General features: G+C 36.8%; 1 protein-coding gene across 2 annotated transcripts in view; it reads right to left on the bottom strand.

Annotated features, from left to right (window-relative positions):
- Positions 1 to 15456, bottom strand: part of EIF5B (eukaryotic translation initiation factor 5B) — a 68971-nt gene that overhangs the window by 21343 nt on the left and 32172 nt on the right. The window contains exons 7-10 of one of the 2 annotated variants that reach the window (XM_081254699.1): positions 14825 to 14920; positions 14239 to 14328; positions 12597 to 12671; positions 8123 to 8406 (exon numbers count right to left, since the gene is read on the bottom strand). In XM_081254699.1, coding sequence (XP_081110825.1) covers positions 8123 to 8406; positions 12597 to 12671; positions 14239 to 14328; positions 14825 to 14920 — 545 coding nt within the window. The remainder of the gene's footprint in view (positions 1 to 8122; positions 8407 to 12596; positions 12672 to 14238; positions 14329 to 14824; positions 14921 to 15456) is intronic. The other variant, XM_081254700.1, reaches the window with a different exon arrangement.

Here is a 15456-nt window from a genome sequence, read left to right as displayed (position 1 = left end):
CCTCTCCCTAAAAAGAAAAGATACAACTAGACAAAACTGTCGAAACAGCCACTTAAAGACTCTAGAAATTGGCCAACAGCATATAATAAATTGAGAAACATTTAATTCAAGAAAATCCACTGACCATCAGTAAGAGCAACTGTGGAGTTTCAGACTGGAGTTGCTCATCACACTCCTCTCACTCCCACAGCTCCATGGGGCAGAAGTGATATGAGAGAGGGACAGGGGATTTCACACCATAGGGCACTGACAAAACAGGAGTGACCCCAATGGCAAACAAAGAGATAAAACTAAAATCACAACTAGACTAAGGTCTTGATACTGGTGAGACAAGAGATAACCAGGAAGAGCAGTCAGACATTTAACAGGGAGGTCTGTGGAACAAGACCGACAAACCAGGCTTTGATAAGATACTACTAATCTCCGGTGGTCCAGAAGGCTGTGCCCCATACAAGGTTGTCAGAAGAGACCAAAGAGGTCCTTGGTGAGTTACTCATTCCTGGCTCAATGAGAGGCCTTGTGAAAACCACTGGGGACTAGAAAACTACCAGATCCACTGGCAAATGGTGAAAGCCTTACTGACTCAAAGTGTTTGAGCACAGCCACTGACAAACCACAGCTGACACTAAGACACTGACCCAGGGCAAGCCCTAGGAAGCCAGGCTTAAAAATAAAAACAAGAACTTAAAAAATGAAAACAAAAACAAAGAAAACAAAACTGAGAAGAGGTATCAGCAGTTGCATACAATAGAAGCCAAAGACATACAGAATTAGTCCACCTGATTCACTAGGCAAAAAAAAAAAAACAAAAACCCAAACTACCACATTTGTAGGAGCCAACAGAATTCAGAGTGGTCAACAGAAACTACCTCTGAGAGACCCAGATTTTGGACTTATCAGACAAAGACTCAAAAACAGGGAACCATGTTGAAAGAAAAGTGTGATGATGACTCATCAAAAGAGGACATCAATAAATACAAAAAAATTATTATTAAAAAAAAAACTTGAACATTTTGGAGTTAAAAAGTTCAGTAACAAATTTAAAAATTCACTGAAGGGGCTCAACAGTAGCTATAACCTGGCAGAAGAAAGAACCAAAGAACTTAAAGATAGATTAATAGAAATTAAACAGGAATGAAGAAAAATGGACAGAGCCCTGAGAGATCTGCAGGATACCCTCAAGTACACCAGTGGAGTTCCAGAAGTAGAGGAGACAGAGAAATAGGCAGAAAGAATATCTGAAGAAATAATGGCAGAAAATGTTCAGAATTTGACAAAAAACATCAATCTACACATCTAAAAAACTCAATAAACTCCAAGTAGGATAAATACAAAAGATAGCCATACCAAGACACACCCTAGTTAAATTGATAAAAGCCAAGATCAAAAAGAAAATCTTGACAGCAAGAGAAAAATCACTCACTGTGTAGAAGGGAACCCAAATAAGAGTAACAGCTTAATTTTAATCATAAGCAATGGAGGCCAGAGGCAATGAAGTAACATATTCAAAGGACTAAACAAGAGAAAAAAATTGTCATGCAAGAATTCTGCATGTAGCAATATTATCTTTAAAAATGAAGGTAAAATAAAGAATTCCCATACTTAAAAAGACTAAGAGAATTCACTGCTAGAAGGTTAGCGTGATGAGAAATATCACAGAAAGTTTATCAGGATGAAATGAAATGATACCAGATGGTAACTAAAAGCCACATGAAGAAAAAAAGGGTGACGGTAAAAGATGATTATACAGGTAAATATAAAAGACAGTAAAAATTACCTTTTTCTATTTTCTTCTCTTAAAGGCTGATTTAAAAGATAACTTCAAAAATAATTCTAAAGTTGTATGCTTGATCTTATAACAGATAAAGATGTAACAAATATTACAAAGACAGAACCAAGGCAAGGCGAGGGAAGCACTGGAGCTATACTGTAGCAAAGAAATGACACCAGCAGAAACTCAAATTCATAGGAAGAAATAAGGAATACTAGAAACGTTAATATTTAGGCTAATATTAAAGACTATCAATATATTTTTCTCCTTTCTTCTCTGAATTCCTTTAAAAGATATAAGATCAAATAAGACATTAATAGCACCACTGTTTTATTGGGTTTGTAACATTTATAAACATAATATACGTAACAATAATAGCATAAAGGAAGAAGAAATGGATCTATATTGGAACAAAATCTTTTTTTAACTAGAATTAAGCTACTAATAATAGAAAATAATAAGTTAAGATACATATTGTAATGCCTAGAGTAACCATGAAGAAAATAACTTAAAAAAAGAGAAAGAGGGCTTCCCTGGTGGCGCAGTGGTTGAGAGTCTGCCTGCCGATGCAGGGGACACGGGTTCATGCCCCGGTCCAGGAAGATCCCACATGCTGCGGAGTGACTGGGCCCGTGAGCCACAGCCGCTGAGCCTGTGCGTCCGGAGCCTGTGCTCCGCAATGGGAGAGGCCGCAACAGTGAGGCCCGCGTACCGCAAAAAAAGAGAAAGACCCGAGAGACATACAATATGTAGAATACAAATAGCAAAATGAGAGAAGAAAATTCCATCACATCTATGACAACTTTCTTTTTTTTTCCTTTTTTTTTTTTTTTTTTTCCACACCAAGTGGCTTGTGGGATCTTAGTCCCCCAACCAGGGATTTAACCCAGGCCCTAGGTAGTGAAAGTGCAGAGTCCTAACCACTGGACCAGTGGGGAATTCCCCATAATAACTTTAAATGTGAATCAATTAAATGCTCTTAAAGGCACATGGTGTGACTGGATAAAATAGCAAGATTAAAGCACATGCTGTCAGCAAGAGACACTTTAGAGTCAAAGACACAGACATAAACTGAAAGCATTAAGACTGAAAAAGACATACCATGCAAATGATAACTATAAGAGAGATTCATGGCTATGTTAATAATAGACAAAAAATGTTATTAGAGACAAGAGAGACATATCTGTATCCTCAAGAAGATATAACAAGTATAACCACATACAAACCTAACAGAGACCCAAAATATATAAAGAAAAAACTGAAAATATTGAGGGGAGAAATAAAATTCAACAATGAATTTGAGAACTTCAATAGCCCACTCTCAATAATGGATAGAAAAACTATACATAAAATGAGCAAATGTATAGAAAATTTGAACAGAAGTATCAACGAAACTAACCTAACTAACACCAGACCCACCAACAGCAGAATCCACATGCTTCCTAAGTACACAAGAAACATTCTCCAGAAGAGACCATATGCTAGAAGATAAAACAGGTCAATTATTTTAAAATGACAGAAACTATACAAAGTATGTTCTCTGACCACAATGGTCAGAATTTAGAATTAACAGAAGGAAAATAAGGAAAATCCACAAATATTTGTAAATTATAACAATACACTTCTAAATAATGCATGATCAAAGAATAGTAAAAGTGAGATTAGAAAATCTGAGTTGAATGAAAACCAAAAAAAGTCAAAATTTGTGGGATGCAGCTAAAGCAGTACCGTAGAGGGAAATCTGTAATTGTAAATGCCTATATGATGTGGAGAAAAAAAAGAATGGTCTCAAATCAATTATCTAAGTTGTCACCTTAAGAAATTAGCAAAAGAAGAGGAAGCTAAACCCAAACTAAAAAGAAAATAATAAAGAACAGAATAAAAAATCAACTAAAAAGAGAACAAACAAAAATAAAGAAAAATCAATGAAACCAAAAGTTGGTTTGAGATGCTCAATAACATGGAAAACCTTTAGCCAGACAGACCAATAAAAAAAAAAAAAAAGAGACAAAGATCACCAAAATTAGAATCAAAAGACACACCACTACTGACCTTGCAGAAACTTAAAGGACTGTAAAAGGATGCTATGAACAACGTTATGCTCACAACTTAGATGAAAAACAATAATTAGAAACTCAAAAATTACTGATAATGACTCAAGATGAAAAAGAAAATGACAATACAATAAACTGAATTAGTAATTTTAAAATCCTCCCCCCAAAAATGCTATATTGATGAATACTCCAATAAAGTTGTAAAAAAAAAAAAAAAGAAAAAAACCAGGAAATAGTATAATCCTTCACAAACTCTTGCAGAAAGTAGAGAAGGATGGAACACTTCCCAACTAATCCTACGAGGTTAATATTAATCTGAAATCAAAGCCAGAGAAACACATCTTAAGATAAGAAAGTTACTGATCCATATCCTCATAGGTATAGATCACAAATTCCTCAACAAAATATTACAAACAACATCCAGTACCATATAAAGAGGATTATAGGGCTTCCCTGGTGGCGCAGTGGTTGAGAGTCCGCCTGCCGATGCAGGGGACACGGGTTCGTGCCCCGGTCCGGGAAGATCCCACATGCCGCAGAGCGGCTAGGCCCATGAGCCATGGCCACTGGGCCTGCGCGTCCAGAGCCTGTGCTCCGCAACAGGAGAGGCCACAACAGTGAGAGGCCTGCGTACCGCCAAAAAAAAAAAAAAAAGAGGATTATATACTATGATCAAGTGGGATTTATTCCAGGAATGCAAGGTTGGTTGAATACCAATTAACATAATACATCATATATTAATACAAAAAGGGAAAAACCCATCTCAATAAATATACAAAAAGCATCTATCATCCACTCACCAACAGAAACTCACCACAAACTAGGAAAAGAAGGGAATTTCATCAAACTGACAAAGGGCATCTGTGAAAAACCCACTGCTAATATCATAGTTAATGGTGAAAATCTGAACATTTTCCCCCCCAAATACTGGGAACAAGGCAAGTATGTCTGTTCTTACCACTTCTATTCAACAATGTATTGGTCTAGCCAGGGAAAAAGGGCAAAAAAAGAGAAATATGCAGCAGTTAGATTGGAAAGGAAGAATTAAATTGTCTTTGATAGATGACATGACACTGATTATAGAAAGTCCTAAGCAATCCATGAAAACTTACTGGAATAAAAAAATTTCAGTACAGTTGCAGGATACAAGATCAATCTATAAAATCAACTGCATCTTTATACTAACAATGGAAGATTAAATAAAGTGACTCCATTCACAAGAGCATCAAAAACAATAAATATACTTGGCAATAAATTTAACAAAAGAATCATAAATAATCCTATACTCTGAAAACTACAAAACACTGCTGGATGAAATTTTAAGAGATATAAATAAATGGAGAGACAGCCTATTTCCATGGATTGGAAGATTTAATATTAATAAGATGGTAATTCTCCATAAAACTGATCTACAGATTCAATGCAATCTCTATCAAAGTCTGAGTAGACTTTTTGCAGAAAACTGCTGACCCTAAAATCTGTATGGAAAAGCAAGTGACCTAGGATAGTCAAAACTATCTGGAAAAGAATAATGTTGGAAGACTTACATTTCCCAATTTCAAAACTTACCGTAAAACTATAGTAATCGAAAACAGTATGGTACTGACGTAAGAACAGATATACAAATGAATGAACAGAACTCAAAAGTCGAAAAATAAACTTTCTCATTTCTGATCACTTGATTTGTCAAAAATGACAAGGCAACACAATGGGGGAAAAGTAGTCTTTTAAACAAATGATGCTGGTTAAATTCATTAAAAAATGATGTTAGTCCCTTACATCACACCATACAAAAAAATTATCTTAACATAGAGTTAAAGATACAAGAACAAAAAGTATAAATTTTTAAGAAGAAAACACAGGGAAAAATATTCATGATCTTGGGTTAGGCAAAGATTTCTTCAATATAACACCAGAAGCATGCTCTAGTAAAAGAAAAATGTAATAAACTGGATGTTACCAAAATTAAAAATTTATGCACTTCAAAAGAAACTATTAAAAAATGAAAGGAACTCTTACAACTCAATAATAAAAAGACAAATTCCAAAATTTAAAAATGGACAAAAATTTGAATAGATGTTTCAACAATGAAGATTATAGGGATGGCCAATAAACATACGAAGAAATGTTCAACATCATGGAAATGCAAATTAAAACTGCAATAAGGGCTTCCCTGGTGGCGCAGTGGTTGAGAGTCCGCCTGCCGATGCAGGGGACACCGGCTCATGCCCTGGTCCGGGAAGATCCCACATGCCACGGAGCAGCTGGGCCCGTGAGCCGTGGCCGCTGAGCCTGCGCGTCCAGAGCCTGTGCTCCGCAACGGGAGAGGCCACAACAGTGAGAGGCCCGCATACCGCAAAAAAAATAAATAAATAAAAAATAAATAAATAAACTGCAATAAGATATACTACTTCACATTCTTTAGAACAGTTATAATGGAAAAGCAGACAGTAACAAGTATTAGTGAGGATGTAGAGAAACTAGAACCCTCAACTAATAAAAATCTTCAGTTGCAGAGCCACTCTGAAAAATAGTTTAGTAGTTTCTGAAAAAGTTAAACACAAATTTACCATATGATTCAGCAATTTCACTCCTAGGAACATATCCAAAAGAAATAAAAACATGTTTCCATGCAAAGACTCATATGAGAATGTTTATAATTGTACTACTCATAATAGCCAAAAAAGTGGAAACTCAAAAGTCCTTCAACTGGTGAATGGACAGTAATAAAATGTGGTATATTTGTAGAACAAAACACTATTTGTCAGTAAAAAGGAACAAAGTACTGACAGAGCAACAACACAGGTGAATAGGCTTAAGTGAAATAAGCCAGACACAAAAGACTACATACTATATGATTGCATTTATAATGAAGTTTCCAGAGAAGACAGCTCTCTAGAAACAGAAAAACAGATTAGTAGTTGCATGGGGCTAGGAATGGGGAATGACTGCAAACTGGCACAAGGAATTTGTCTGGGGTGAGGAAAATATTCTAAAGTTGAGTTGTGGTGATGGTGATTTACAACTCTGTAAATTTACAAAATGTCACTGAACTGTACACTTAAAATGGGTCAATTTTATGGTACATAAATCATATCTCAACCAAGCTGTTTAAAAACTGCTGAGCTAAAGAGGCCCATAGCATATTGTTACGTGGAAAAAAATATGCATCCACAAAATTTATTATCTAATTTTTAATGAATTTTTTTTAACATGAGGCTCATAAACAGATTCATTAACAAGGGTAGTTCTTGTTATCTTACTGGGGAGTGAGATAATGGGGGAACTTTTACTTTCTGATTGCACCCATTCTGTTTGTTTTTAAATCATCAAACACAGTACACAAACTGTCTCTCTTACACATAGGTATACAAGGGAGTTGGCCTGAGTAGACGCTGTGGGGAAGAAGCAGAGACATGTGCAGGAGAAGGGAGGGGATCTAGTGGGAGGAGGCCAGAGATACTGCTCAACATCCTAAAATGAAGAGGACAGTCCCCTGCAGCAGAGAATTATTCAGCCCAAAAATGTCAACAGTGCTGGGGTTGAGAAACCCCAGTTTACAATGATAGACTTTGTTAGTCCTTTAGAGATTCAGAAAATCTATTCCTATCTAGACTTTAGAGAAGGAAAAGGCAAATACTGATATATAGGTATTAAAACAAAGATTAAAAACTAGAATTACATATGAAAAGATTAAGGAAAGGAAAGCTAAGAACAGTTTTTAGCTTTAAAATAGTTTAGCATCCTCAAAGCGAACTAAAGTAGTTTTTAGTGTATTATTTATGCTAAGCTGACATAACTAAAGAAAACTTTCTCTTGAAGCCTAGTAGAAGTAGTAGTAGAAGTCTACCTCATTAAGCAGGCCAAACAGTAAGCCGGCTAGGTATGTGAACTTAACTAAATATTGACAGAAGCCTCATTAGCCCACCATATTTAAACAACTAAAGGGATCAGATGCCTCAGAATGACTAACCTAAATACATAAGGCAAAAACTCAACTAGAGAGCATAAGCTCAGAATACCTCTGTATACCAATAAACCGGCACTCAAAGAGCACATTAAAATTTGGAGAAAAAAAAAATGATGAAGCAGTCACCATTCTGTCTTAGGTAAGAGTGAGATCCTTGGGTTAGACCACTGTTAAAGACCTATTATGTCTCCACAAAAACTGGACAAAGATACCACTCTGAGACTGTATTTTTAAAAGTGTTCCTCAGTAAAAGCCTTTAGTTGTATAGTTCTAAGTTCACAGAGGAGTGGGGAGGAAAGGAGGAAAGAGAAGAGGAAAAATGAATACCTCGATCCTCCGTTTTGCTTTGTCGTAAGCCAGTTCTTCTTTAGTTCGATCATCATCAGAGTCATACTCAGATTCTGAGCTCACTTCTTTACTTGGCTTTTTATCTAATGTTTTCCCCACATCCTTCTCATCCGACACCTTTTCATCTTCTTCGTCGCCTTCACTGCCCTCACTGTCTCCTTCTTCTTCCTCTTCTTCTTCACTCTCTTCGTCATCCTCCTCCTCCTCTTCCTCCTCTTCCTCTTCAGGGTTTTCTTTTACTTCTATATGCACCGTGTTTCCTACTTTCAGGAAAAGAGATTTTGAAATAAATGAAAGTTAAAAATGAGATTTCTATCAAGATAGAGACCTTAAAGGAAAAATAATACTGAACATGTACTAAATAAGGGAGTAACTTTTTTTTTTTTTTCGGTACGCGGGCCTCTCACTGTTGTGGCCTCTCCCGTTGCGGAGCACAGGCTCCGGACACGCGGGCTCAGCGGCCATGGCTCACGGGTCCAGCCGCTCCGTGGCACGTGGGATCTTCCTGGACCGGGGCACGAACCCATGTCCCCTGCATCGGCAGGTGGACTCTCAACCACTGAGCCACCAGGGAAGCCCAGGGAGTAACATTTTAATACAGCATTAATTCCAAATTAATGTTTTCATACATCATAAATGCAAAGTGTCTGTCTACATTGCTACAATGAAGACTGCCATTTAACAGTAAAAACTTAATGCATTAACCATACTTAAGCTAATAAACAAGAAAAGCATTACTAAGCTAGGATACAAGAGAGGACAGAAACCCAGGGAGGTGGACACAATGCCTGGTACTTTCTTCCCCGTGGGGTCATTTGCGGATCCTGGAGGAGGCAGCTGAAAAGCTATGCAGCTCTTAGTGGCCCCTCAAAGCTTAGGGGTCCAGGCATTGGGAGTTCAGGCCTACCAAGGATTTCCATGGGGCGAGGGAGATGGACACTGGGTAATACCCTTATTGTGGGGTGAAATCCTAAAAAACTGTACCATAGCAGTAAGGATAAACGAGAAGTAAACAGGGCCTCCCCATTATTGGCATATCACCTCCAGATTCTCTAACTTCCACATGTGGAATAAGATGACTCTATATTGCTAGTTCACTCAGACTCCCGGTAGATGTACATATAAATTCTCTCTGGAGGAAGAAAACACCAACCTTGACATCAAATTATTTCTATAGTTGTAAACAACTGAGGAGAAAATTAATGAACCAGAACACAGATCAGAAGAAACAATCTACAATGAACCATGGAAACTCAATAGGTAAAAAATACAGAAAAGAGGAAAAGATACAGTGATAGAATAAGAAGGTCTATCATAGGCTTAACTAATATCCCTGAGAAGAAATAGTGGCTCATAACACTGCAAAACTGATAAAAACATATAGGCAGAATAAAAAAAAAGAAAACAAACCTAGCCACATCATAATAAAACTGATGAAAACGAAAGACACATGAAAAATTTAGGCTGGTACCTGACTTTGAAACAGAAACAATAAAAGCCAAGACAAGGGACTAATATCTTCAAAGTATTAATAAAATTATGACTAAGAATTCCTCATTCAGTATGTCACCTTCAAGAATGAAGATGAGATAAAGATATTTTCAGAAAAGCAAAAATGTAATGTCTCAGTAACAGATTCATACTGAAGGAAATTCTAAAAGGTATTCTTCAGGCTGGAAGAAATGATCCCAAATAAAGGTCAGAGGTGCAGGAAAAAATGAAGCACAACAAAAGCTAAGAATGTGGGTAAACTTAAATATATACTGACTGCTTTTTAAAAAAAGCTATTATGGGGTTTAAAACAGAGAATTAAAATTAATGAGAACAATGGTATATAATTTGAGAATTGGTTAAATGTTGTTTATGTATTCTTTGTGGTCTTTACATTGCCTGGAAAGAAGGTAATAGTAGACAGTGATAGTTCAAAGATCCACGTTAGGCCCAGTCGGAGGGCCGAGGAGCGCTGGTCCAGGTTGGGCAGAGTGGGGGAAGGCAGGGTGCAGCCGTTGTGCAGCGTAGTCCCCCAACCTGCTGCCAGCTCTGTAGCCTGTCAGGCCCCAGCACTATCTGCTGATCTTGGGCTGGAGCCATGGGGGTGCCTGGGGGAGGTTTAACACTAAGGGTATTCCCTATTGTGGCTTTTAAAGGTCTTCCATTTTCTCAGATTGCTTTCTTTTCATCCCTCCGTGCTGTTCCCACACCCCTGGCAAGGACCTACCTTTCAAGGTCCCCCTCTAGAAGTCTTTCACAGCCCCTTTCTCACCCCTCATCCAACACACGTAGGTGTCTCCTTTGGGCCCCACAGAAATGTCTGCACACCACTGTTAGGGCTTCGCTCCTTCAACAACGAAACGTGTTTATTGGCGCCTGTTATTTGCCAGGCACAGTTTTTTAATTTCTGCATTCGTTTCTGCCTCTCATCAGATTTGAGGGCAGGAGCCATGTCATTATGGAATCCCTAGAGGGAGAGGGGACGAGGCAGGCTTTGGAATCAGGCCCAGGCGGCTCCAGATGCAGCTCCACCACGTAAGGACAGCTGCCCGCCCTCCGACAACTTTCCTAACCCCCTCAGCCCCTCTCAGCTTTTGTGAGGATTTAAAAGGCATCTATCAGGAAGGGGTGGGCACTTACACAGAGCAGTTGCCCATCCATCCATTTATTCTTGCACAAATCCTTGTTTGGGGTGTCTAATGTGCAAAGCACTGCCCCAGGCATTGCAGGGAACAGAGAAATCAAGTCCTCATCTTCTAGTGGGGCTGATGTGAGAGGAGGAGATAAGGACTGGGAGGAGGAATACTGGGTGAGAGGATGGAGAGAAAGGATAAAAAAAAAAAAGATCCACGTGAAAACACTCTAGAGTAACCAATAAAAGTAAGCAGAAAAGTACAAAACTTCCAAGCTCATGAAAGGAGAAAAAATTCAAATAATCCAAAAGATGGTTAGAAAGGAGAGAAAAAGACACAGAACAAATAAGAAAAACTTAATAAGATAATAAATATAAAATCAATATACTTTATTAACTATCAAATGTTAGATGTAATGGGCTAAGTACTCTAGGTAAAATATAAAAATTGACAAACTGGATTTAAAACCTCAACTATATGCTGTTTAAGAATATAGAAAGTGTAATAAAGACAGAAGAAGATCATGTAAATTAAAGCTGGTATAGCTATTAATATCAGATAAGGTAGACTTTAAGGCAAAAGACATCGCTAGAAATAAAACGATAAAACAGTTAATTCATCAGAAAGATATGATTACATTCATCTAATAATAGAGCACCAAAATATATAAAGCAAAAATTAATATAACTCATGGAGAAATAGACAATCTACAAGCACAATGGGAGATTTGAACACACAACTCTCAGTGAGAGAGAGAAAAAGCACACCAAAAAAAAACTCAGAACAGAACATAAGAGGTGAACAAAATGATCAGCAAACTTAACTAAAATATAGGTAACAAGTCACCCAACTAAAGCAGAATATAAACTCTTTCCAATCACATATGAAACATTCGTAATAATTTACAACCCAACAAATGATTGGTTAAGTCGACATATTTCAAAGGACAGAACCATGTATTTTTCTGATCACAATGAAGTAACAAAGATACGTAAAGTCCTCATGTTCATAAATTAAGAAATATACTTCTGGGCTTCCCTGATGGCGCAGTGGTTGAGAGTCCACCTGCCGATGCAGGGGACATGGGTTCATGCCCCAGTCCGGGAAGATCCCACATGCCGCGGAGCGGCTGGGCCCGTGAGCTATGGCCGCTAAGCCTGCACGTCCGGAGCCTGTGCTCCAAAACGGGAGAGGCCACAACAGTGAGAGGCCCGCCTACCGCAAGAAAAAAAAATATATATATATACTTCTAAATAAATCACAGGTAAAAGTTAATATATCAAAATAGAAATTTTAAAATATCAACATATTAGACCTTACAGAATTTGGCTAAAGCCAGGGTTAAAGAAAAATTTGTAGCTTTAAAAAACGACTGAAAAAACATAGCCAAATATTCATTTCAAAAAGTTAGCGAAAAGCCAGCAAATCAAACCCTAAAAAAGACAGGAAGAAATGACAAAAACACTTTATTCATAGTGATTAGGAACTAAACTATTCGTTTGTATTATCTTTGTATTATATTTTAAGTTCAAGGGGTTTCTTTGGTAGGCTAGCTTTAATAACTTATCCCCGTTTGTAACATTATCACTCTGAGAAAAACTGTATTCTAAAGCCTAGGCAACTATCTTACAAATGACTTTCTGAAAAACCATTTATTAATAAAATCAGGATCCATATGAGGACTTAGGAACCATGGCAATGGAGAGAGCAAGACTGGTCTCTATCCCCAGGAATGTTCATACAGCTTTCATCATCGGGAGACTATTTCTTTAATATACACACCTCCAATAACCACTGGACTTATCAATGTGTGCTTATGAGCTACTCACCTGTTTCTCTCTCCTCATCACTAGCCATAGCTTCCCAATCATCCAATCCAGCATCCTCAGTTTCTTCTTGCTCTTCTGTAAATAAAATTTTCATTAAAGACACAGAATATATCTAGACACATAAGATTGCTTTTAGAAAAAAAAATATGTAGAAAACTATCCTGACATAAAGAAATAAATGTTTTAGTTATGCAAAAAGTAGGTACACAATTTCATTACCTTTGGAACTAGTTTTCAATATACCTAGCGTGTTAAATCCTCTACTATTACTAAACGCTTCACAGTTTCCTCGTGTTTTGAATACACTATATTAAACTTAACGCAGACTTCATATCTGAGGTAATTAAAATATTAGCAACTCATCGAAATGTTCCTTTAGATCTTGAAAAGGGTAAATGATGGCATTCAGTTCTTGAGGATAAAAGAAATTTCACATATATCTGCTTTTTGATCTTCAACCTATACTTTATACAGAAGAATGTATTGTTTATTTTGCTTTAACCTCTACAAATACATATAAATACAACTTAAATTACATAGTTGGAGGTACAAATCTACACTTCTATTCCAGTTGAAAATAAGGTTGTGCTTACAACCCCAAAAATAGCCAGAAAGGTATAATTTTGAATTTACAGACTTTAAACTCTCATTAACAAAAATGACTCTTTTTACTGAAATCTAATCAAGCAAAATTATTCTCAAATGAAAGGAAGATGAGATTGGGACACTGTAGTATTTGTTTCCCTGTCATAATTACTATTTGCCAACAAGTTTGGATATGCCGTCTTGAGGAGGAAATGAGTCAGAAACACATACCCCTAACTCCTCCTAAATTAGCAATTCTTTCTAGTGCTACAAATATCACCTAAAATAGGGAACTGCTGTTAAGTCTATAATGTGAATTTCTCTAATCTCATCCTGTTAAGCTGAGGTGTGCCCAGGAAAATGATCCTTTTTACACTGAGAATAGGAGGGGAAGAAGAATAGGATCAGTAATACCTTTCACCAGTGTGGGTCAGTCTTAACATTCTCTAAAGCTGCTCCCATTCCTGTCTTTAAACACTGGAGATTCTCCTGATTTTACGAAACATACATTTAGCCAGCCTCTAGCTCTCCTAGCAACAGCTATCTCATGAATTAGAACAATGTTTATCTTAAAGAAAAAAAAAATCCAGAGATTTTCTCCAATCTCAAAACACACACACAAAATGAGTAAGTTGAATCCTCTAATTTAGTAAACAGAAGCTGACCTCTAAAGATTTTAAAATGCCAATTTTTATGACTCAATAAAAGTTCTAATTAAAAATGCTTCCAATTTGCTTCCGAAGGATTAAATAAAGAACTTTAGTTCTTCTTGGTACCGCTTAATTCTGACCCATAAATAAAAACATCAGAGAAGATCCAAATACCTCTCTCTATCCTCTCTACAAAACATTTTACCAACACTATTGTAAAGAACAAAAGTGATTCAAGTCTCACCTCTACACTTTTTTCAGTGGAAATGAAATGACTTAGAGAAAAGAAAGAACTATGAAGAAGGCCATCCTGCCAGACATTTGGTTTCCCCAAACTAACAATAACCAAGACAACTTATGACACATCAGTGATATTTAATAGGAATTAATTAGTCAACACTACTGACCTGGTTCAACAGGAGGTGGTGTCTCTTCTTTTTCAGGTACTCCCTGTTCCACAACTTCTACAGCAGCACTTAATTCCATTGGTTCACATACTGAAAAAAGGAACAGAAACCAAGTTAACAATACTTTTCAGTGCATAATTTCTGTTAGGATACTCTGTTAAGTACTGAATAGAAACCAGAAGTACAACCTAAATTCTTTAGCAAGTTTAGAAAACATTTAAATATCAGCTATGTGTTGTTGTTTTGTTAAACAGGAAACTAGTTTTTCTTTCTGCTCAAGAATAGAATGTAAAATTACAGAAGGTTGAGAAGGAAACAGAAAACATAAGAATGACAGTTGTGCTTTTCAGAGTTAAGAACAGTTATTCGTAGCATAGGATCCACATTCTTCAAACGAAAGTACTTTTCCATTAATGTGTCATTTGAATCAGCTGAGAATGATAATAACAAGAAACAAGGTATAGGAAGTAAGTTTCAGTAGGCAATTCTGATTTGTTGATTTCTTTTTAAGACTTCTGTCTTGAAGCTTATGGGGGAAAAGGCAAACAAAATTGTTTCTAAATCACAGGCTACTTTGTATGCAAACCTTTATTTTCCAGCTGCTGTGGTGTTTTTTTCTTCTTTTTATCTTCATAAATTGGCCTTTTCTTTGGCAAAGAGTCTTTTGATGGCACTTCAACACCTGAGGGATAAAAATGGAAAATTTCAGGGTTTATACTACTTGCTTGTCACCTAAGAAATACTACTTAAGAAGATAACATTTTATTCACCTCAGAGATACATACCCTAAAATATAAAAGAACATTCATGGAAAACCCTCTTTTTAATGTAAGGTATTTTAAAATTTATATACATTTAAATTCCATTTTTTTTTGGTGTCCAGTTCTATGATTTTTGACAAATGCATGTAGTTACGCAACCACCATCATAATGAAGATGCAGAACAGTTCCATCACCCTGTGCTGCTCTGAGAAGTTAAACCCTATTCACATCCTTATGCCCCTGGCAGCTACTGATCTGTTCTCCAACCCAAAATATGTGCTCTTTCCAGAAAGTCACAGAAGTAACACTTTACAGTCTGGCTATCATCATAATGGATTTGAGTCATCCTCGCTACTATATGTACCAGTACTTCATTTCTTTTCATTGCCGAACAGCATTCCATTATATCGATGTACCACAGTTCCCTTATTCGACAGACAGCTGAAGGACATTTGG

Source organism: Mesoplodon bidens (assembly GCF_964165515.1).
Source record: "Mesoplodon bidens genome assembly, chromosome: 14".
Lineage (NCBI taxonomy): Eukaryota > Metazoa > Chordata > Mammalia > Artiodactyla > Ziphiidae > Mesoplodon > Mesoplodon bidens.
Note: the sequence above shows the minus strand (reverse complement) of the source record. Positions and strands in the feature narration are given on the sequence as shown.